This window comes from Thermochaetoides thermophila (assembly GCF_000221225.1).
Source record: "Thermochaetoides thermophila DSM 1495 unplaced genomic scaffold scf7180000011818, whole genome shotgun sequence".
NCBI lineage: Eukaryota > Fungi > Ascomycota > Sordariomycetes > Sordariales > Chaetomiaceae > Thermochaetoides > Thermochaetoides thermophila.
Genome location: NW_006383034.1, coordinates 758,441 through 781,128, shown reverse-complemented (window position 1 = coordinate 781,128; position 22,688 = coordinate 758,441). Strand labels below are relative to the sequence as shown.

At 54.8% G+C, this 22,688-nt stretch overlaps 7 protein-coding genes across 7 annotated transcripts; 5 read left to right on the top strand and 2 right to left on the bottom strand.

Annotated features, from left to right (window-relative positions):
- Positions 1-200: 200 nt before the first annotated feature.
- On the top strand, positions 201-1,197 carry CTHT_0042390 (mitochondrial 37S ribosomal protein uS7m; the record flags this gene model as incomplete). The annotated part of the gene is made up of 2 exons (XM_006694577.1): positions 201-680; positions 751-1,197. The coding sequence occupies 2 exons, from the start codon at positions 201-203 to the stop codon at positions 1,195-1,197; spliced, it is 927 nt and encodes a 308-aa protein (XP_006694640.1).
- Positions 1,198-2,931: 1,734 nt separating this feature from the next.
- Positions 2,932-5,289, top strand: CTHT_0042380 (putative universal stress protein; the record flags this gene model as incomplete). The annotated part of the gene is made up of 3 exons (XM_006694576.1): positions 2,932-4,015; positions 4,080-5,055; positions 5,115-5,289. The coding sequence occupies 3 exons, from the start codon at positions 2,932-2,934 to the stop codon at positions 5,287-5,289; spliced, it is 2,235 nt and encodes a 744-aa protein (XP_006694639.1).
- Positions 5,290-7,987: 2,698 nt separating this feature from the next.
- On the top strand, positions 7,988-10,128 carry CTHT_0042370 (uncharacterized protein; the record flags this gene model as incomplete). Its single annotated transcript, XM_006694575.1, has 3 exons — positions 7,988-8,582; positions 8,706-9,153; positions 9,213-10,128. 3 exons carry the CDS (start codon positions 7,988-7,990, stop codon positions 10,126-10,128), a joined length of 1,959 nt encoding a protein of 652 aa, XP_006694638.1.
- Positions 10,129-11,020: 892 nt separating this feature from the next.
- Positions 11,021-13,743, top strand: CTHT_0042360 (uncharacterized protein; the record flags this gene model as incomplete). The annotated part of the gene is made up of 4 exons (XM_006694574.1): positions 11,021-11,655; positions 11,750-11,833; positions 11,896-12,623; positions 13,256-13,743. 4 exons carry the CDS (start codon positions 11,021-11,023, stop codon positions 13,741-13,743), a joined length of 1,935 nt encoding a protein of 644 aa, XP_006694637.1.
- A 2,359-nt stretch (positions 13,744-16,102) lies between these two features.
- Positions 16,103-18,302, top strand: CTHT_0042350 (uncharacterized protein; the record flags this gene model as incomplete). The annotated part of the gene is made up of 2 exons (XM_006694573.1): positions 16,103-17,299; positions 17,355-18,302. The coding sequence occupies 2 exons, from the start codon at positions 16,103-16,105 to the stop codon at positions 18,300-18,302; spliced, it is 2,145 nt and encodes a 714-aa protein (XP_006694636.1).
- An 831-nt stretch (positions 18,303-19,133) lies between these two features.
- CTHT_0042340 (uncharacterized protein) lies at positions 19,134-20,201 on the bottom strand (the record flags this gene model as incomplete). Its single annotated transcript, XM_006694572.1, has 1 exon — positions 19,134-20,201. One exon carries the CDS (start codon positions 20,199-20,201, stop codon positions 19,134-19,136), a length of 1,068 nt encoding a protein of 355 aa, XP_006694635.1.
- An 809-nt stretch (positions 20,202-21,010) lies between these two features.
- On the bottom strand, positions 21,011-22,280 carry CTHT_0042330 (putative mitochondrial 2-oxodicarboxylate carrier protein; the record flags this gene model as incomplete). The annotated part of the gene is made up of 5 exons (XM_006694571.1): positions 21,011-21,247; positions 21,300-21,774; positions 21,846-21,972; positions 22,110-22,121; positions 22,232-22,280. 5 exons carry the CDS (start codon positions 22,278-22,280, stop codon positions 21,011-21,013), a joined length of 900 nt encoding a protein of 299 aa, XP_006694634.1.
- Positions 22,281-22,688: the final 408 nt, after the last annotated feature.

The window sequence follows — 22,688 nt, the reverse complement described above, 5'->3', positions numbered from 1 at the left end:
GGACAGCCCTAACCCACAGATCTGATTTGTGCACATAGTTAATCAGGGTTAGGGTCCGCGGAGTCAATGGTAAAGGGTTAGGGTTGCCCCTCATCCGGCTAAACCGCGGGCATCCGCAATTTTTCGAGATGGGCAGTCCGCCGCGAGACGCATCGCGACCCCCGTCGTCGGTATAACTGCCGATCCCACATACAGCAACCATGCCGCCGAGGTTGAATATCTGGTCGGCCTGCAGGAGTCTGAGCCTCGCCGTCAGGACGCGCGCCGCCGTAAAGGCGCCGCAGATGTCCGGCCCGGTGGCACTGCTGTCGCGGGGTTTGGCCGACAACATCTCATCACGCCAACCACCCTTCTTCCCACAGAACAAGAGCCCGCAAGGCATCCCTCCGTACAGTCCCAGTCAAGGACAGCCACAGCCTCAGCCGCAGCCTGCCATTCAGGCCCAGACAGAACCCGAGACCGAAACGTACACCAGCCCAGAGAACGAGCGTGCTATCAACCAGCTTCGCATGATCGAATATGGTCTGGATCCCCTGGACCCTGCCGTGGAGGGCCACAAGTTCGGTCTGCCAGATCTCCCACTGCCTCCTGAGAAAACGCAAAAACATCGCTATGACGACGTCCTCCAGCTGGTCACAAGGTTAATGATGAAGGATGGCAAGTTGGCTAAGGCTCAGAGGGTAAACGCCCGCCGTTCTGGCTCCAATCGAGGGAGAAATAATGTGCACATGCTAACACGGCTGCTTCTAGGACGTCGCCATGGTTCTCAACTACCTTCGCACATCTCCTCCTCCTAAGATCGACCCTTCCAAGCCCCTGATCCCCGGCCATCCGCCCGCGCAACACCTGCCGCTCGACCCTATTACCTACATGACCGTGGCAATCGATTCCGTGGCGCCGCTCATTCGCATGCGCGGCTTCAAAGGCCTGGCCGGTGGTGGTCGGTCCCTCGAAGTTCCCGTGCCGCTCAAGGCACGTCAGCGCCGCCGCACCGCCATCAACTGGATTCTCGAGGTTGCGCGCAAAAAGCCCAACCGTGGCTCTGGCCGCGGCACGTGGCCGCATCGGGTCGCTGAGGAGATCATTGCTGTTGTTGAGGGTCGCTCACCTGTATGGGACAAGCGTACTGCCATACACAAGGTGGGCACGGCCAACCGGTCCAACTTAAACCACGCGCAGGTGAAGGGCAGGATCTGAAGGGGATAATGGATGCGATAGAGACGGAGATGGAGTATGGTAGGAAGCAGGTTCATGTGTGTGTTATATACGGGATATCATTTGCCTGGGAAGGCTGTGGATGTCTGCTTCGGGAGCAAAGCGACTAGAGAGAGAGGTTACGATGTCGTGCTGTGTTCGCCGAGATCTCAATTGCACTGTACATTACTTGTATGGATACTTGTTGACTGTACATCTTTGGTCTTTGGGGCCTTTGCAAATGTGGTTGATACACCCCTATTTCTGGGTCAAGGATTGGCCTTGATGCCAGCCACTCCACCTCTCTCGTGATAATGCGTACTGACTGCCGCTGAACAATCTGGCCTTTACTTGGGGTCGCACCTCGTATGTGGCCCTGAATTCGAAGGCTGTTTTGTGTTCCATATGTCACATGTTAGGAGTATACTCTGAAAGGGTGTCGGCTGCCTCAGAAGCCCGTCGTATGGGCTCTGGGTGAAATGTCCAATGACATCAGATGACAACAGGCCTTCCCCGGGAAGCATTCAGGCAACTCGGCTCAGAAACAGAGTCGGGCCTGAGCCGCCGGCGCGGTTCCTCGGACGAAAAAAAAATTAGATCTCGATCGACTGATCAAGCAAAATCAGGCAGCTACGGTCGGTAATGCACGCCCGATGCATTGACACAGCTGGGCCAGTCCATTACGATAGGTTTCAAGCCGTCAATTGGTACCAACTCGCATCCCAGTTACTAGCAAAGAACCCTTATGAGCTACTCTTGGTTCCAGATTAAACGGCAAAGCTGCCAATAATAGCATTGCACGGTGACATCCGCAGAATCCTCGAACCCCAACTGAGAGTTATCGACTGCATGCAAGGAGTCGTAAATTTCTGCTTGATCACAACACCAAGTAACAGCAGATGAGAAGTTCGAATGGAGCGCAACGGCGTCACAGGCTCACGCCCAATTCTCCACACTAGCGCATCCACAGGGTCCACATCCCGCACGTCATACCCAAGCTTTGCAGCACCGCCTTCCTCTGTTGGCGGAAAGTCCAGGGTGCTCGGAGAGCTCCGTCAGAAAAACTGAAAAACTTCTCCACACAGCTTTTCCAAGTACCGGTGTCCAGAACTTCCTTCGAGTAACTTTGCAAGCAGCTTCAAGGCTTTCTTTCCCCCTTCTCGTCTCAGTCTTTAGTTGACTATTCTCTCCTCGAAGCTTCCAACCTGGAAGCTTGCCTACACACCCCGTTCTGGCGTCGTTCCATCCCGCGAAGCGCCTCTCTTGGCAACAGGAGGGTCACTGTGACCGGCGTTGCGTTCTGGGGTCTTGGCAGTGTCTTTGACGGGCGGCTGGCTAGGCTGAGGGGCCCCGCCATCATCTGAGGGCCAGACCAGACTCGGGTATCGCACAAAGACGGAACCTCTTCCGCAACCCACGATGCCCAGTAGCTATTTCATCATCACCCTTCTCTTATCGAGCATTGACCCCGTATCCTTCCCCAGCTGAGGAGTCTCTGGTGCTGCTACAACTCCCGTTAGCTCTCCGCAAAAGCCTGCCACACCGCCCATTAATTGCTTAGGGTCCCCTGCCCTGCGTCTGCTTAGCACGGCGGCAACCTTGAGCACTCGACAGGCCCTGTCATTGGGCCATCCAGCCGATAGATAACAACTTCTACCTTGCCCTGCGTGTCAGTGGGCGGTACTCGACCTACAACCGTTCAGCCAGCAGAACGAAAACACTACAAAGTTGTCCATCATGTCTCGACGACCGCCGATGTCAATGGAGGCGTCTCTCGAGGAGGAGCGGAGGGAGGTACTTGCGTTGCTTGAGGGACGCAGTTCCAGTCCTCGTCCTTTCGGGGCGCGCTCCCCGTCGCCTTATACAACGCCGCGCTCGCCTGTGCGTAGCATGCTAGACATTGGTGAACCTCCTCGCTCCCAAACTCCTCCCCAAAGTTTGTCTGCTAAGACTATTCCCGTTCGAGCAGCTCCCGTCCGGAGTATGCTTGACGTGGATGCTCCGCCGGTGCAGCCGGTTCGGAGCATGCTAGATGTCGATTCCCCGCCGCCTGCGGTTTCAAAGGTTCAGAGCCAGCCTACGTCACCAACTGACTCGAGTCCTCGTACCCACACTACCCATGGCACTCATCCGAGAAGCATGTCCGAGGTGTCGACCAGGCCTAATGACTTTGGGTCGCGCATGTCGGTGCAGCAGCCTGATCCTTTGTCCGAATACCAGTTCTCTGGCATCATCACAACTGGCGTAGGACAGCCTCTTCCGAAACGTGTCACTCAGGGAGACAGGCGCGCTTCGGATATTCCCAAGATTAATGACATTCCCAGCCTTGTTGTTGTGGGCGATAGGGGACGCCTACACTCTGCGTCTGGACCATCCCTACGTGCCACCAAGTCGAAGTCCCCACACAATCGTTTCAGCTTGCGTTCGCATTCACCAGCCGCTCCTATCCTTGGCCGTCACCTCAGCCCGGCAGGCCGGAAGTTTCTCCAGGAGACGCATGAAATCGACTACAACCTTGCCTACACTCGCCTCTCAGATGCGGCCCTCGCACGATCAGGCGGTAGTCTCTCGGAGCTGGGAAGGAAGAAGTCAGAAGATGCTGAGGGTACCGGCAGGCTAGCTAAGGACTATCTGAGTCCAGATGGAGATATACTGCCGGAAGAGAGCAGTGACGAGAGTGACCGCTCATCCGGGGAAGAGAATGAGCGTGGCAGGAAGGCTTCGCGCAGTATTGATAAACTCCCTACCGAAGGCAGCAAGTCTGCGTCCGGCGAAGGGAAGAGGCAGGCTCAGACGCTGCTCCAGGCAGCAGAAGATGAACGTAAGCTGACATCAGGAAGTATGGAAGAATATGCTGGCAGGATGTGGCTAACCCAAATCCACAGGCTTGCAGGTAGTGGCGACCCAGCAACCGACATACCAATACAGGTCGCTGTTGGATGATCCAAAGATCACAGTTGCAAATCCATCTGGTGAAAGGATCAAACACAGCAAACCCCATGTACACCCTGCCACCAGCTTCGACAATCCCCCGGGCTCTGGCACACAAACGCCAATGGATTCGGACACGGAGGCCGATCTGTCCGACATCAAGCAGGCACAGAACTTGTCGTTCGCCATGACACAGATCATCGACACACCTGAGGCTCATCGCACGATCCAAATCATTACCCGTGGCGAGTACGAGAAACTGGCGAAGGAGGCTGAGGAAGAGCATCGTCCCCCGCGCAAGTACTTGGTAGCAACAGATTTGAGCGAGGAGTCAACTCATGCGCTCGAATGGGCTATTGGTACAGTGCTCAGAGATGGCGATACCCTATTGGCCATCTACTGCGTTGATGAGGAAGCGGGCATCGGTGGCGTCGACGCGTCAACTCCCGGTGGCGGTCAGGTGCCTGATGAGCCCAAAGCCATGAAGGAGCAGGCCGCAGCCATTAATACTGTTACTTCATCCACCACACCCATTTCTGCCAGCGGGACCAATCTCCCATTGCATACCGCTCCTGGTACTTCAAAGCAGCAGGGTTCGGATGGCAGCACTTCTGTGTCTCCGGCACCCTCAGCTACGGCTAATGGCAATACTGACACTATTTCTGGTTCCGGCACAAATGAGAACGGGAATAGGGACCAGTCGCAGCCTCCACGCAAGGAGCGCAGCAGGGCCGAGGAGGAGCGGTACAGAGCTGTGGGCGAAATCAGCTCGCGCGTACTGAGGCTGTTACGCAAGACAAGACTGCAAGTAAGGGTCATTGTGGAAGTGCTGCACTGCAAGAACCCCAAGCACCTGATCACAGAGGTGATTGACCTTGTCAATCCTACGCTGGTAATTCTCGGTAGCCGGGGGAGGAGTGCGCTGAAAGGGTAAGTTTCATGTCAAGGTTTTCCAGTTGTGGCAGTAGTAGCTAACCGGTTGTCTACAGCGTCATCCTTGGCTCCTTCTCCAACTATCTTGTCACCAAGTCATCCGTCCCGGTGATGGTGGCACGGAAACGCTTGAGGAAGCAGGGAAAGAACAAGCGCCTGCCATCAACGCACCAAGTCAACAACATCAACAACCCAGCGGCACGCAGCCTGGCCAATGCGAAGATCGACTAGGCGGAAGCATTCGAGTTAAGCCGGGCTCAGTGGTGGGCGATGAAGAGCAGGGCGAGGTTAAGAAGGCGAAAGCGCAGCAGAAGCCACAGCTGCAGTCGAAGCTCGAGTCTTGAATGGTGGTTGGCCTGAAGAAGGCCTTCATGGAGCCGAGGTTTGCGCGGAGGGAGCGTTTTCCTTCTGATGATCTCCGCTTGGGATGCACACTCTTCTCTTTTGTTACTGTTTGTTTGAGGTTCTCTTTGCTTCGTGACGCAGCGCAAAGGTATCGGGTCTTTCGTTGTATACTCTATTCTACATGATGGTAAATGAAAGTCATACGTCACTGGGTTTGGCATGGGCGGGTGTATTTTAGATGGTAAATACAGCGGGGTTAGTTTTATATGGAATTAAGCTATACCTCTATGTTTGACCTATCCTCTCTTTCGATGCAAGCATCTCCAAGATAGCCATCTTGTGCTCTCTACGGGCGTCGTACCTTCTGCCTGTGTCTTCGATAGGTTTGTCACGCTATTGGCCATCTACCAGCAATTGAGTAACTACCACTCTATTTGGTCTAATCCGGGAGTGGTACCACCGTCTCAACAGCTCGATCGTGACCATGAAGTCCTTTCCCTAGTTTTAAATCATGGGACTTGTTTGAAGCAACGATTCGGTGCGGCGGTGCAACGGGCGCTCTTTCGTCTGCTTTTTTTTAAGACAAATTCAATCCCTTCTTCTTTTTTCACAGAAATACTTCCTCAGCAATGTATGTAAGAAGACGCATCAAAATAAAAGCACGTTCCAACTTCTCAAGTCCTCACTGGAGCTCCGGTTCACGAAAGTCACACCACTGTCGCTGTACTTTGGTTGTTTGGAGGTGTCCATCAAATCAGAAACAGCCGCTGCGGCCCGCGATGCTTGGCTTGGATGAGTGGGCCCCGGGGGTTCGCGGAGAAGCGGAGAGGATCCACATGATCAATCGAAGGCTGCGTATCCGAGTCCTCCCGGAGCGAACCCTGAGCCCTTCGACGTCATGCTTCCTTCCGGGATGAAAGCTCTTGGTCAAAATAAGAGTCAGTGATGTAAAATATCTGTTGTCTTCTACACCTCAAAAAGCTTCCATGGGGATCCGGGATAGATGAAGGGAAAAGCTTTGCAGGGAGGATAAAGGAGGGGTGAGCGGCAGAATGGCATGCATGAAATGGCTGGCTCCCGTGGAGAACTGCCGGATGCCGTGACTCTGCTGCCGTCGATATTTGGTTTGTGCCCCCCAACCTCTCGTTTTGGGGGAGGCCGGTCTCTGGTGCATTCCTTGGGCGAACAGCGTTCATTAGGCAGTGACGGGAAGCAGAGGTGGGATGGAGAAACTGCTACAGAGTACTGAGCGCCCAGTTGCTCCTGTCATCTTGCAACACCTCCACCTCCACAGTAGCTCGCAGTTCAATAATCCGTTTTACCCACGCCCACGTCCACGCCCACAACTGCAGCGCCCGATCTGAGTGCGCCATTGGCATTTTGTTGCTTGAAAAGTGCAGAGCCGGAGTCGCCTTGCTAACGCGACCAGGGTTTTGATTTTTGTTTGTGCCCGCAGCGTCCTAGGAATCGTGCGCGCGGGGAGCGACTGTGAGACACCTGACAGCTGCGGGGAGTTCCATGATCACCTGTGAACAGGGGAAGGACGGGCCTAGTGGCATCGCAGCATCACGGCATCTCTATTTCCACCCTGAGGAAGGCCGCAAACAGCACCCACAGCTGCATAGAAACACCCCAGAAACCGTTGGCTGTTTCGCTGTTTGGCTCGCTGTTCGGCTGCTGCCTATCGCCCCAATCACAGCGGCCACTAGCTATCATACCACTCGGGCACGCCATTCCAAGCAGGGTAACGCGCCACTCCAGAGCCCCGGGCCCCTCCTCCACCAGCTCGGGAGTCGGGTCTCGTCCATCGTCTTCTTCTCCCTGGCAGACGAAGCAAACGGGTCCGGAACTTCCATCCTTCTTATCGCACGCTTATCTGATTAACCTTCTGCCGGGCGACGACACCGCACACACGCTTTGCCGACAACCCTGCGTGTGGCCGATCTGATGCCGTCGCTCTTCTCGGTCCACAATAACGTGAACTTATCATTGTTCAGCGTTTCTATCGCTCCAAGCACCTGGGTTGCGACATTCGTGCTAGCACTAGTCTTCCTGTTCCTGTATCTCCCGCCTTTGGCTTCCTCACGCTGGAGGTCATTGGTACTGTTCCGCAGAAGAAGGCAGCAGCGAGCGTCCGAATCGAACCAGCCGACTGTAGAGGAGAGCAGCGATAGCGAGAACGACACATCCGATCATCCGAGGCAGCCTAAGCGACGACATATCGAGGATACGCCTTTGCCCCCACTGATCACCAATTATCCGTGGTATACCAGCTGGCTCTCCGGAAGCGCTGGCGAGCAAGTAACCGGCGACGCTCGCAGTAAGGAAAAGGACAGGGAAAGGAGGAGGAAGAGGGCAAAGGATAAGGACAGAGACAGCGATAAGGATAGGGATAGGGATAAGGAAAGAGAAAGTCGGAAGAAAGAGAAGTCAAGTCGTAGCAAGCACGAGCATCGCAGTAGCGGAAACAAGAAAGACCTTAGCAATAGCAGCAGTGGTAAACGGGGGGCAGCCAGCGCAGGAGCAGCAGGTGCCGGTCGTCATGGCACAGACAGCGACGACAACAACGACAACAACAGCCACGATGGGGGGCATCGTCCCTCTCGACCAGCTCGACGCCTCACTGGACGAATTCGAGCCCTCTATTGGCAATCGTCCGGCAGCGCAGGCAGCGCAGATGCCATTCGGGTACCATCACCACCACCCGCCAACAGCGTCAGCCCACTCGGGCTTTCGGAGCAGCAGCGACGTGGCGAGCGAGATGGACGAGTCGGAATCTTCGGAGGCTTCCGCCGGTGGCTACAGTCCGCCGGCGTGGAGACGGCTCGGCAACGGCGACCGCAGCAGCGGGTTCTGGCGCAAGGGTGAGGCCGATTTGGCTGCGTTGTTTGATGGCGTTGATGATGTCGATGATGTCGATGACGATAATCGATCAAGAGACACAAGTCCTGAGTATGAGAGCGCCGATGAGGGCGATGATGATATCCTTGCGCAGGCGATCCGAACGAGACTGCCGACGGGGAGCTTATCTCCGGAGAGGAGTCCTGAGCCGGAATACCACAATGCGCAGCAGCATACTGGCGATGTAGGCATCAAAATCAAACAGGAAGAGACAGATGATTTTGTCTTGAGCAGGTTAAAAGACGTCTCGGCTAGATCAAAGGAGGTTAACGATAACTGTAAGACAAAGACCCTTCCCCCCGGCTTAATCAACTTTTTTTATAAAAAAATTATCCAACTCTTTTCTTTATGTGTTTTTCGATCAAATGAGGGGGTCGGGGCTGACATATTCCCAATATCAGTCATCCGCTTCGCCGTCCGGGCAGAGGTCCAGCAACGTACTGAGCCCATCGAGATGGCAATTAACTTCGTCCGTGGCCGTTTTCAGGCCATGACGCGCAGCTGGACGTCCATGTTTGCATCGTTCCTCGTCGCCATGTTCTCATATGCCCTGCTGCGCTGGTCCTGCCAGCCGGCTGCGATGAGACCTGTGCCGGATCTGGTCAAGGTAGCTGGTGTTGCGCGATCGCTAGAGCCTCTGATCTACTATTCTGAGAATGGTATCCAGCAGGTAGGCGATCTGCAGGCTACGGGCGTTGCTGTTTGGGATTTGAGCGAGAGCGTACGCACTAGCAATCTTACCTCAGCTCCCATCATCGTCAAGGAGCTGGATGAGCTCAGCGAGAGTCTCAAGACGCTTGCCATCGAGCTGACCAAGTTCTTTGCCAATGTCGATGGCGACATTGATGGGTAAGCCCACACTTCTCTTGCTGTAATACTCTTCATAAACTCGTACTGACTTGACTTAGGATCCTCATCGTGATGGACTGGGCCCGCCGCGAGCTCTCCCAAGTCCAACAACTCCCTCCCCTCCCCTTCTCCTCCCTCTTCGACAACATTCACAACCTCCTCTCCACCCTCGGCATCCTCGAAGACCCCGTCACTGGCCAACCAACCCGCCTCGGCGCCCTCGCAACCTCCATCTTCGGCCAATCAACCCCGCAGCGCACCAAGCAAACCCTCCAGCGCACCTTTAACGAGTTCCTCACCGTCCTCGAAGAAGCTGTCTCCTCTGAACTGCAGCACTCCCTCGCGCTGTTTGCCCTCTTCGAAGCAATCGACCATCAGTTCCTGAACTTAGCACGCACCGTCGTCCGGGAGGCATCTCTCCAGGACGAGATGCACGATAATTTTCTGTCTTCGCTCTGGACCCGCATTTTGGGACCCAAGGCGTCCGAAGTAGCCAAGTATGAGCGCAACCGCTTACTGCTGCTTAACGTACGGGAGAAGACGGTTCGCAACAAGGGGATCTTGGTCGAGCATAACCACAAGCTGCTCGCGCTCAAGGCGAATCTGGAAGCCCTGCGCAGGAAGCTAGTCTCTCCGCTGGTCAGGAGCGTGAATAGCAGCACGTTGACTTTAGAAGAGCAGATTAAGGGACTGGAGGATGTCGGGATGTACCTGGAGGGCGTGAGGTCGCGGCAGAAGGGGAAGCTGTTGGAGATGTTGTATGGGAGTGGAAGTGGGACGGGCGCGGCGGCGAGGATTGCCGCTGAGGCTGGGTATGGGAGTGGAGGATATCATCAGCAGGTGCATGCTGCTGTTACGGGGAGGAGGGTTGGTGCTGGGGCGAGGGGTGAGGCTGGGAGCGAAGGCTCGGGGGGAACGCTTCGGGGGAGATTTATTAATCCTGCGGAGGAGAGTCAACAGAAAAGGGGGAGGTGATGGGACCGTGGGTTATGGTTGACTTTGTGTTTTTTTGCTTTGTTTTGGTTATGGTGTTCTCTGTGATGTTGGGGTTTAGGTATGGTTTGAGGGCTGTCTGGGAGGTTGGTTGGTTGATTTTTTTTTTTTGCTGCGGCGTTGGTTCTTCGCATAATTTTTTGTACCTTTTCTGCATGCTCTTCATTTCCTTTTTTTTCTTCTATTGTTAAGTCAACGGCCACTACACGGGTGTGGATGGGATAGGAAGGCTGCGCATATGCCATTTGGCGTTAAGAAGGTAAGGAATTTGGTTAGGTCATGGTAAATAACGACATTAATGCATGCATTGACAAGTGGAAGCTACCTAAATGTCTGATCTGAGAAGTACTACAGAGTAAAACACAAACTTATTAAATACACCCTCTAAATTTAAATTATGGTTCCTGGAGCGTCTAGCCTTGAGCTCACATTTGCCATGTTCCCGCCAAGGAACAAACTTCTTGAAATTTGGCGGCTTCTTGTCAGTACCCTAAGGTATTGCGACCACAAGCGCGGATCAAAGGAGCTTATAGCGTTATGATCGAAGTCACGCCCAAGCTTGTTTGTGATGGAGAGGGCGAAGACTGAAAGGCTCGGGGTCAACCCCACCACCCCACTGCTTACCCCTCCCCCGCCCTCACCTTGGCCTGACGGAAGGCTGAGGCACGAATGTAAGCACTCCTTGTAGCTGCAGCTGGGCTCGCATCTCTTTTCCCCAACTTCGCTTCCTCCATCATCGACTTCAGCACGAATACGAACTCTCAACACTGACTGGCATTGCTTTCTGCTTTCACATCTCAGCACTTCTCAGCCCTTCTTCCTGCTTTTAGACAAGTCATCAAAACGAGAAGCTCCCATCGCAGTGACAGCAACAATGGATCCCCCGCCGCCGCAAGCGGCCCCTCCCGCGAACACCTCAGCGTCCCCTTCTCCCGCCAACACGTCCACACCACCGGTATCCGGATCTCAGCTCCCAACTCCCACTCCGACCTCTCACCCCTTCGCCGCCCCAAGCATGTCGGATCCAACATCATCCTCAACTCCGATGTTCCCTCGTCTAATCCCCATCCCCTCCCTCGCGCAACACACCTTCCTCCCCCTCCAAAAATGCATCAACACTGCCGTCGACCTAACCCATTTCCAGTCTTCCCTCGGTTACCGCGATATCTGTGTCTTCATCTCCCAGTTGAACCGGGCTCTCTGTCCACGCCGCGACCCCGATTCTAAGCGCCCTCGCATCTTTACAATGAATGCCCCCCGCCAGGACCCAGACACGGTGGTTAAGTTACGCGAGGCGGTCTTAGCAGAGTGTGAGAAGGTCATGGAAGCGGCGCCGCCTGAGCAGGGGCCGAGGAGGTTTGGGAATGTCGCGTTTCGGAAGTGGTATGCGCTCGTGGAGGAGAGGGTTGAGGGGTTGCTTGAGGAGGTATTGGGGCCGGTGCTAAATAGCAAAAGGGGGGAGGGGTTGACGGAAGAGGGAAAAAAAGGGCTGCTGGAGGAGGTGAAGGGGTATTTCATGGGGGGATGGGGAAGTTCGCAGAGGTTGGATTATGGGACGGGGCATGAATTGAGTTTCCTAGCGTTCTTGGGGGCGTTGTGGAAGCTGGGGGTTTTTTGAGGAGGACGAGGGGGAGAAGAGGGAGGAAGGGGATGTTGAGAGGGCGGTAGTGTTTGGGGTTTTTGAGCCGTGAGTATCCTTGACATGATTCTCCCGGTTTTATTTTTCAGGAAAGATACTAACTGGAACAGGTATCTCAAGGTCGTGCGCAAGCTAATCCTGACGTACAACCTTGAGCCTGCTGGTTCGCATGGCGTCTGGGGTCTCGATGACCACTTTTTCCTGCCCTATATCTTCGGCTCGGCACAATTAACCCGCGCTATCACGGATAACGAGCCAATGCCGCAAGAGGGCTCGGTCCAAGGTGCCCCCAAGCCCTCGGCCATCACCAAGGCAGAGCTAGTTGAGCACTACCGCGAATCCAACATGTACTTCTCTGCCATTGCCTTCATCAACGACGTCAAGAAAGGCCCGTTCTGGGAGCACAGCCCACTACTCTATGACATCTCTGGAATCAAAGACGGCTGGGGCAAAATCAATAAGGGCATGATCAAGATGTTCAATGCCGAGGTGTTGGCCAAGTTCCCCGTCGTGCAGCATTTCCATTTTGGCTCCCTCTATTCCTGGGATCTGGACCCCGAGGCGAGCGCAGCCCCGACCTCGGTCCATGTGGCGAGTCGCTCTGCGGCAGAGGCACGTCCTGCTGCTCCCCAGCCCGGGGTTGGGACTGCTGCGCCATGGGCACAGCCTGCCACTCGGACGCCGGGTCCTGCTGGTCCGGGTACAGCATTCCCGCCGACCAGGGCCCCATGGGCTGATTCATCTCGGCCAGGAACTGTGACGCCTCGGCCTATGCCTCCAGTTCCAAAAGGCGGGATTCCTAACACGGGCCCGCCGCCACCGACAAGTTTCCCTCGGGGTACGCCGGGGACAGCGAGCAACCAGTTTTCTGTTACTAAGGCGCCATGGGCGAAGGATTGAGTGAGGTTTGGTGTGTATAGTGGCTTGTCAGCGAGTAGTGATACCCGTTCTACTCATGGATAAGAAGAGAATACAGGTTGGGCCTGAAGGGCTTTGACTATTAGCTTGCAACATATTGCATCCACATTAAAGATTGAACTCCTTGCGTTGTGACGATTTTTAACGAGTTCAAGATACAAGGTTTGTACATGAGGGCTTTCTTAGTCCATTTGCGAGCTCAAGACAAGCATAACTTCTTAGCCACCAGGCTTCCCAGATGCAAACAAAAGCTTGTCCCAAGGGCCGGATCCAGGAATATAGTCACACCAGACAAAGAAACGACCGTTAGTTAGCAGAAGTCAATCAATTCAGCTACAATCGATGCAAAGGAGAGGATACTATTACCAAACATCATGTCTACAACACGGGCAGTCATTTCCCTAACCTGTCCTTACTTCTCTTCAGCCCGCAAATCATCATAGTCTCTCTCTGAAGCGAACTCACGTCAGCCATGGAAAGCAACGCTGAGGAGATCCCTGAGCTGGGGATGCGTCCAATACCCGGGCTCTACGCTCCCTGGACCAAAATCAGCTACTTCGTCGAGAAGCATCTCGGCAACAACATCTATCTCGTTCGCTGCTGCCCCCATGCGCAACCTGCTTCTCGGTCAGCCCCTGGAAGCTATTGCCGACCTGACTGAGGAAGACCTCGGCGGGACTAAGCAGGACGGTAGCAACGGAACCAGGAAGAAGAAGGGTAAAGCTAAAGAACCCAATCCGCATGACCCCCGCGTGAAGCTCGGCGTGTCATTCAGAAGAGGAGCAGTCAGATCAGCCGTCAACTTCCTCGACTACGAGAACCTTATCTCAGACCACGGCACTCTCGTCTCTGTCCCCGTGTCCTTCGTCAGCCACAACAACCCAACTGCCAAAGCTCCACCCAGCAACCTCTGCAAACCCATCCGCATGCTCCTCTGGGACTGCCCTGAATACGGCACCCTCTCCTCCCTCCTCGCCTCCCCAACCAAACCAAATCCCATCTCTGAATCATTCCTCTGGCACCTCCCCTCCTCTCCCTGATGTGCGCCCTCTCCTGGCTCCACGAAGGCACCCGCGTAATCTACAACTTCAAGCCCATCACCGACTCCAAAACGGGAGAGAAACGCATCAAACGTCTGCATAAAACCTAGCGCTGAGGGGGACGTTCAGCAGAAAAGGACCAGCTGGCAAAGATGACTAGACTCGATCCAGATGGGACGGAGAGGGAAGGCGAGGATGAGTGGATGCCCGTGTTGCATGGGGGATTTGTGCTGACAATATGTATTTGCGTCGGCCGAGGGGGGTTGAGATGCATGGAACGGTGAAGCTGGGTTTGGGGAGGGGGGACTGGAGGGGCGTTTGGTGAGTGCGAGTTTGAGTGATGGAGAGAGGCCGGCCTATTTGCTGGTTGTTGGGCCCGAGCTGGGGTAGGAGGAAGGGGTTGGGTTGACGGAGTTGGAGAGGAGGTATTTTAGCTGGGGGAGGGAGGGGTTGCGGTTGGAGAAGGTATGTCTTCCTTTTTCCACTAGAGGGGGCGTTTTTGTTTATCAAATGGGAAGATGCTGACTTTGAGGGTGACAGGAACTCCGCCCCTACACGACAGGCTGCGATTACTTGGCTGTTGACAAGATGCTGTACCATCTCATGGCCGACGAACCTGTACCTCTAGTTGAGGAATGCACCAGACCCGAAACGGGTTGCATATGTGCCCACGTAAAAATGGATGGAGTACGATAACATCGACGGGTACTGCAACCATGGCTGTGGTTTCAGGAACATCGTCGTCGAACCAGCCATAGCAAGCCTGCCCTACACAGACGATCCCAAGGAGGAATTAAAGTTCCTGCTGCAGGGCAACAGTATGTGGGCGAACGACGCAACTAAGGTGTTAAACCGCATGTGGGGACGCTTCGAGTTGTGGTTTGAGGAGACGGAGGAGGGGGGATGTACAGGGACATGTTTGATGTCATGTAGGCAAGGAGGGGGAGTTTTCAAGAAGCTGATAGAGCAGCAGATGGAGACAATGCTGGAGGTTGGGGTAATTCCTAGGGAAAATGGGAAGGTGGATGAGGTTGGAGAGAAGAGGATGAAGAAGTTGAGGATTTTGGACGGGACTTTCAAGAGAAAGCAGGGGGATGACGAAGGGGATGAGAAGACAGAGGATTAGGAGTCAATTATCATCAGAGTGCATCTCCATTTCCCAAGTGTGATGATGTTCAATCAAGTCAATTTGAATCAACTGAGCAATGCTTGAATAGCAATCTCATAACCTTATCATGTTAAAGGCAGGCGTGTCTGAGGATCATACTCACAAAACGGTTATCTAAATACTCTTCTCACAATAGCTTTGTGATTCAAAAGAAAACCTTAGCAAAGCTACCAATGAGCTCAAGAATATTTTGTTGTTTTAAAATAGAGCATTACATTCTATGCTATTAGACTAAGCAATAAGGCTTAGGACGGGAGCTCACCGAAGGGGAAAGGTGTGAAGAATGCGGGGTTAGGGGTTCTGTATCACAGCAATCCATTTCATGTTTGAGTTTTCCCGACTCGTGAACGAGACTTCTAAAGAAGTTTGTTGAAACATTTGTTAGTAATTTGATAATATCTACCAACTAAAATTATGTTCTAGCTCACAAAAGCAAGAGTGTTGTGCGTTCCAAAGAGCAGTGAGCCTCTCACTTCGTGTCTGCCCCTTACGTCATTGCAACGACGCGTGATCCGTAATATTGAGATCCCATGAAGCACCGTTGTGCGGGGCACTGGGCTTGGCAATGGTGGGGTGTCATTTGGCACGCGGTGGTCCGAGCGCTAAGGTGCCGCGCAAGCGGACCCTGGTGCACATTGTGGGGCGGGGAGTCACGGGCGCTGTCATGACAGGACGCCAAAACATGAAAGATGCGGGAACTGAGCTTTCCCCTATGAGCTTTCCCTTCTGCTGCTTGCTGTTCTCTTACCTAACAGCCCATGCGTCCAAGCAGTTCACTCACAGCCATTGAGAGCGTCAATCTTCCATCGCCCATGCCCATCGCCATCCACTGAGTCCAGTGCCTGAACCCAAGTGTGCCAACCGTCCACAACCCACCAATGAATGCCAGCTGTGCCTGGCTCGGGACGATTTGAATTGTCAGTGATTGCCTGCATTTAACTATTCTGCTGACTTGCGGCTCGCGGCACGATTGCTGGCCAATTTTTTTTTATTTTGGCAATTTTTGACCTGCAACCAAACTTTTAGTTTTTGAGAAGTGAGCTTCATTCACTGTTGTCCATCGTTCTATCGCAGCTCCATCGCATCGCGAATGTTGCATTGCCCGTAACGCGGATACCTCCAAGCCTATACGCGCCACACTGCTTTATGGCTGCATCACAGAGATTAAGAAACTTCCATCATCACGGTCCGATGGACCCCGACAACGAGGTCGCCGTTACTGAGTCCCAAGACACGCAGGCCACGCAGGCCGCCGGCCCCGCGTCGACATCGGCGCCAGGCACTGCCACGTCGCGCACTCGCTCGCTGTCCGATGGTGGCAACACACCCAAGCTGTGGCCGTCACCACATATCATCGAGGCCCCGCGTCGGTCAAAGGACGATATCACCATCCGGGATAAGGACCATGAGCCAAGTGGTACGGCCGGCCCTGGGCCCTTTGTGCCGTCCGGGCAACCTTCTCTCGGGTCTGGTCTGTCTTCACTTTCCTCGCTCTCATCGTTTCCTTCAGTCTCGGCAAACCCATCGACGCCCATCCGGGCCGGTTTCTTGAGGGGCCTCTCGCTACAGATGCCCACCGGAAACACTACAACTGACTCTGCGTCTCCCGTCCCGCAATCCGGTTCTTATCTCCGGCCAGCCCCGCTCTCACCTACACTTGACGGCTCGCACATCTATGCTTCACCGTCCAGCATCCTTCCGCGTCGATCACGCGGCTTGGACTATTCACGTGCTGCCACGAGTCTACACCACTCCACACTCGCCAGCCAGGCATCGCCCGACTCGTCTCCAACCATCGGGTCGCGGGCCATGAACATCCCCAGTAGAAGAAACGACGGTAGCAGCGGCGCCGACCAGGCTTCCACCTCGCTCTGGTCCATGATGGGCAGCCAGGAACGAATGCAGGTCTCAAGCTCTGTCGGCAGCACCCTTGTCATTTCCGATGTGTCGTCTAGCTCGTCAGACGATGATGACTATATGGACGAGGATATAGATGAGATTTATGTCACTACACCGCAGGCATCGAGGCTAGGCGTGGCTGGGACTCCTAGTATGTCCGGAGCAGCACCATGGCTCGCAGGCTCTCCTGCCCTGAACAATCCCAGTTTCCAGCAGCGACAGAGGCCACGAAAGATCAAGCAGCCCAAGAGGCGGCTTCGCGGGCCTCTTGGCTTTGCGAGTGCCCTGTCACGATCACCCCCAAGTGGCTTGGTCGGACCTAAGGACATGTCTCCTCACTCCAGGAGGGAGAGCATCAGTTGGGCCGCAAACCAGCTTCACATCTCAGGGAACGATAGCGATGACAGCCTTAGCAAGCTTGACACCCATGACAGTCCCGTGCGTCCAAGCATAGTGCGCCGGGCTGTGACGCGTAGGGGGAACCTGCTGGTGAGTCCTTTGTTCTCTGCTATGTGACTGCACACTGATTTGGTCTTGTCCCCAGCCCAAAATCAAAAGCTTTGCTCGCGTCCGCGCCGCTCTCATGGAAGAGAGCGCACCAATCGAGCACGAGGTCCGCCGTGAGGCTGAGGTCATTCGCCAAGTACGGGGTACCGACATGGACCTGGAACCGCGCCCTTTCCCACCAGCACATCCCCATCCCCGGGCGACCCCGGCCGCCACAACAGCTGGCTCCAGCCAGACCCAACTAACCCATGATAGTCTCGATGAATTGTCCGAGGATGTCATGATGGTCGATCCGAGCGCCAATGCTCTTGGTCTGTCCCTCAAGCAGCAAGCCCTGCGCAACTCCAATCGTCACAAAGCCCCCTGGGACACCATCTCCGAAACAAGCAGTGTCGGCGGTGGGCGTGTGACAACCCCGCCTCCGGCATCCTTCCATCCTGCGCGCTCAAGCCTGGAAGATATAACCATGGGCTCGCCATCGGCCAGCTCGACTGGCGCAAGCCAGACCACCACCACAGCGAACCAGAATACCGCGTCGTCTAGTTCAGGCCCCAACTGTAACACCCAACAGTCTTCAGGTCCCCGACCTCCCGGCAGCAGTACCAACACTACCGGCCCCTCCTGCCCTAGTGCAGCGGAATTAACCCGCCGCATCAACTCAAAACGCCGCGCCCGTGCCGATGATGACCTCGATCCCGCCTCCATCAAGCGCCGCGCTGTGAGCCCAGGAATGAGTGTACACGGGTCACCAGTGATGCAGAGCCCTTTGCAGAGGGTTGGCGAGGGTGCGCCATGGGGAGGGCCTGAGAGAAGGAGTGAGGGAACGAGCGCGAGGCCGGGGAGCGTAGGGGATTTAAGTGCCAAGGGGGGTAGTGAAGGGGTTGTGGGACGAGGAAAGAGTATTCATTATGGGCTGCAAGGACGGGTTGGGTATCAGGGGATGGTGGAAACGAATGATGGGATTACTAGGTTGAGTATTGAGTGAAAGGCCGGGGGGGGAGGGGTGAGGGCTGTGTCAAGAAGAGGCTGGGATTAGCCTCTTTCATCTTGCACAAAGAAAATGCTGACAGGGGAGATGGCGCATGCATTGTTGCATGCTTTGTCGTGGCTTTTTATAGTGATGGTTTTACTTGACGATTGGGGAAAGGGGACAAACACACAACAAGCATTGGACGGTTGGTGGGATGGCCACACCTTGGTGTTTTTGCTTTCTGCATTGGATGGGTTTCGTATGCACATATGCTACTAAAAATGGATCGGGTTGGCTGGACTGGACTGGGCTGGGCTGGGCTGGACTGGACTGGACTGGATGGGATGGACAGGTTCGGATGATTACTTCTATGGGGAAGCAAAGCATTATTCCTATTACCTATTGCCAATGAAACAGACGGCATTGTCAATGTGGGTGCAGTCCTCGTTTGGCTTTGAAGTTTAGCTTTGCTTAGGCAGCAGCAAGATATAATTATTTTTGCTTAGTTGGTTGCGAAGATATACTGAGCGAAAGACCTGTTTTGAGGAAGTTGGGTTTACTTTGATGGTGAAATGCTTGGCCATTTCCACTCTCCCTAATCCCATGCCCAAAAGGTTTTCAGGGAGACGTTGGGCGACCGAAGAGTCCGATGTCTTTTTGATATCCGATATCTCACTTGAGGCAGCGTCGACCATCCACTTCACGCTTCCAATCTCTCAATGCAGGCAAAACCACACACCGAATGATATAGGTATCCAATTGGTATATCCAAAAACTCTCATTCCCATCAACCCACAACTCCCTTTCAATCCCCCTAATCCCTTCACCCACTCACTATTCCCAGCTTCATGTCGAACCATAAACCTGACCCTGACCCTGCCCCGAATACGACATCCCCATCCCCCCTGCCCCCATATGGTATCCGACTTGGCCCATCCCCATCCCCATCCCTGAGACTCCTGTCCCCGCAACCCCAATGCCCTCCTCCGGCACACACAACCCCGCCAGCTTCTCATCCAACCACCTCGCCAACTCCTCCACCTGTCTCCTCATCAGCGACACGGTACTATTCGACCCTGTAATGGTCGAACACGTCGCCGTCGTCTCGTTGCTTGCCACGCTGGCGATGCTGATTGCTGATTCCGAGGGATGAGGGGAGCCAGGACCGGATGTTGGTTGGCCAGTGCCGCTAGGAGGTGTTCGTGGCGGTTGGGGATGGGGATGAGACGGGGTTGGAGTTTTTTGTCCTGGGAGAAGAGGGGAGGCAGAGGGTTTTTGTTTGTGGCTGTGGGAGGTTGGAGCTGGGTGATGAGGGAGTTGGAGGGCCGGAGGGGGGAGGTCGGTTGTTGCTAAGGGGTCGGCGAGGGCTTGTGAGGAATGGGGTACTGTCCTTGGACTGGGGCTGGTGAGTTGTTGCCCATGGGGGAGGTGAGATGGTGTTGGTGTGCGTTGCCCTGCGGTGTTGTCGTTGGGATTGGACTTGCTCCCTTCACTGCCGCCCATGCAGATGAAGAGCATGCCGCAGCGTAGGCGGCGGATGACAAAGACTGCGCCGGTGTCAAGCTGCACTGTGACGACAGGAGGCCTGTCTTTTCGCCTTTTGACTGTTGTCGTAGCGCCCGGGGTAGCGACGGCAGTAAGATCTTCCGCGCCAGTGTCTGCACTTTCACCGGGCTGCTGCTGATGATGCTCTGCAGCAGCTCTCGCAGCTCGCGCCTGGCTTTGAATAGCCCACAGCTGGGCAGCGACGGCGCATTGGCGACGTAGAGCACTCGCGGGCATGTCTCCAGCATGAGCGAGCAAGCTCCCGGATGGAGTCGTCAGCATCGCCGTGTGAATGATGGGTGGGGAGAGGTTTGCACGGAGGAAGGCGGTGACGCGCTTCGTGAGAAGCAACGGCGGGGGGGGCGGCATCTGAATTGGGCGCGACATATTTTCCAGGCCATTCATGCAGCTACGCGCCGAAAAAATGATATAAAGGTTGTTTGGATGTGTTTGAGTTGTGAAATACGACCGGTTTGTATAAGGAAGAAATGAACATGAAAAGGGAAATGCATGCTGGTGAGATGAGGTGCACCAGGAATTGGGATCCATGCATGTGGGGTATGGTCCACTTTGTGGGGGCGTTTCGGCTACTTATCGATAACAAGGGTAGCCCTAGCTTCGGCGATCGAGGGCAGACAACCCTGGCCCTGGCTTTACATTGCGCCGTTCCCGACATCAAATGCCGTGTCAAAGTGATCCTCGTATCCCTTTGTGGTAGGCCGAATGTCTATCTGGGGTTCAGAAGCTCTGGAAATTCGGACTGTTATGAAGCCCTGGCAGGCAGCTAGCTGGGATGAAAGCCATCTGGAACCAATGGGGCTTCTTTACCCTGAGCCATATGCAGTGCGGGATGTGCATGAGGGGAGCTGACAACCCCACGTGGTATCTTTCAACATCGAGAGAGGTGCCGAGGCAGTCTGCCAATGTGCTTCAGGTACGATGGCCTGGGGATGGGCACAATAACCCATGTGTCAAGGGAATCACAATCTATGACTGGAGATGACCTCTCCTAAAGCTTAGGCCTCATGACCGCAATGATACCTTTCTCAGCCCCTGGTGACCGGCCAGAGATATCAAGTATATCCAACCCAGGGTTACATGTCTATCTATATATGAAGATTGAAAGAAAACCAGCACAACCGTTTGTCTCTCTATGTACACCCCATCTCGGTTCCCCTTTACGCCGTGCCGTCCCGCATCTTGCGGAAGAAGTCCATCACACCAGTGTAGACAACGAGAAGGATACCGCCACCCGGGCCCAAACGGAGGACCTTGGGAATGAAGCCCTTGTACAGCGCGCCGAAGCCTTCCTCCTTGGCCACGGTGATCACGGCAGGCCAGGCCCAGTTGTATTTGGGAGTGACGCCGGGCACCTTGACGGTGTTCTGAATGCGAGACTTGACCACGTCGAGGGGCTATGTGCTGTCAGCATGTTATACTAAAGCAAAACGAAAACGGAGGGCGTACCGTGTTCAGAATGGTACCGACAGTGCCACCAATGGTACCCGAAATGATGTCATTGACAATCTGGCCCTGCTTGGTGTCGGCTTTGGGGACCAGCTGCCGGACTTGGTGAATGCAGCCGAAGTAGCCGGCGTTCCAGAGGATGTGACGCCACATGGTCGACTCAAGACCCTGGTACAGCGCCAGGACACCCTCGTTGCGCACCGTCTTGACGACGACATCAACCATGCCGTTGTACCTGCTGGCCGAGGCCTTGTCCTGCAGACGAATCTTGACCAGCTCGAAGGGAACGACGACGAAAGACTCGGTAGCACCAGCCGAGGCGCCGGTCAGGACGGAAAGAGGCTGGTTCATGGTCTGCTGGCCGAACAGGTCCTTGTAAAAGTTGCCCCATTTTTCATTGGCAGCAAACTTGGTCGCACGCTTGGGCGCCTCCATGAGAATCGGAGCAGTAATACCGCGGTACAAGCGAGAGAAGCTGTCCAGCTGTCAACACCAAAGCGCGACTTTCGTTACCCCTCCTCCGTTCCAGCCTGACCGGCAACGTACCCCTCATTCTTGATGATCTTGGAGAAGCAGTCAATCATACCGCTGTACGCATCCGCACCGGCGCCCTTGCCTGTCTGGAGCTGCACCCGGGTCTTGACGACATCCAGAGGGTACCTGCGTTCGGCCACTGTTAGCTTGCGCCCGGAGCATGTGAACGAAATTCAGGAGGGACACCGACATCACCAGAATCTATTCGCATGCGCTTTGGCGTTAGCATATGATTGGGTCAAATTAGGGAGTCTGGGAGGCATGCCTCAGAGATACCAGCAATCGCGCCTGGTTGGTGTCAATGGTTAGCTCTTGAAAGTCCAGCAGAGCATTTGCGACAGTTCACAATGCGCTCCAAGGCTAAGCAATAATCCAAGTCAGGGAGAGGCAGAGCTTACCGGCCGCGAAGTTGTACACGAATGGGAGAGGGGCCTTGTCGTTCGCCATGGTGGAGTCTGGAGGTGTGCGCTGTCCAAAGAGCGAGACGAGACGGTGAGCTGGGCAAGTAAAGATGACAGCGAAGAAGGGGGAGGGAAAAAGTTAAAGAATCAGAAGAAATGCCACCAACAATTCGCAAATGGCGGGTGAGCGCGCTGTCGTCAACCGAATTCGGTAAGCCCGTATGAAGCCGTGACATGGAAGCAGCTGCACACCCCACCTTTCATGCGCCTTTTGGCAGAAATGCTCGTGGGGCTTGACGACATCGGAGCTGCAGGGTCCAACCCCAGATTTCCATTTGTAACACACGGGGGTGCGTGGATCAGTAACCTACTAAGCCCTAACCCTTACATACACTGCGGTCCATCTCGATGATGCATACTTCCTCGACCCTCGCATGACCTTTACCCAGTTGCT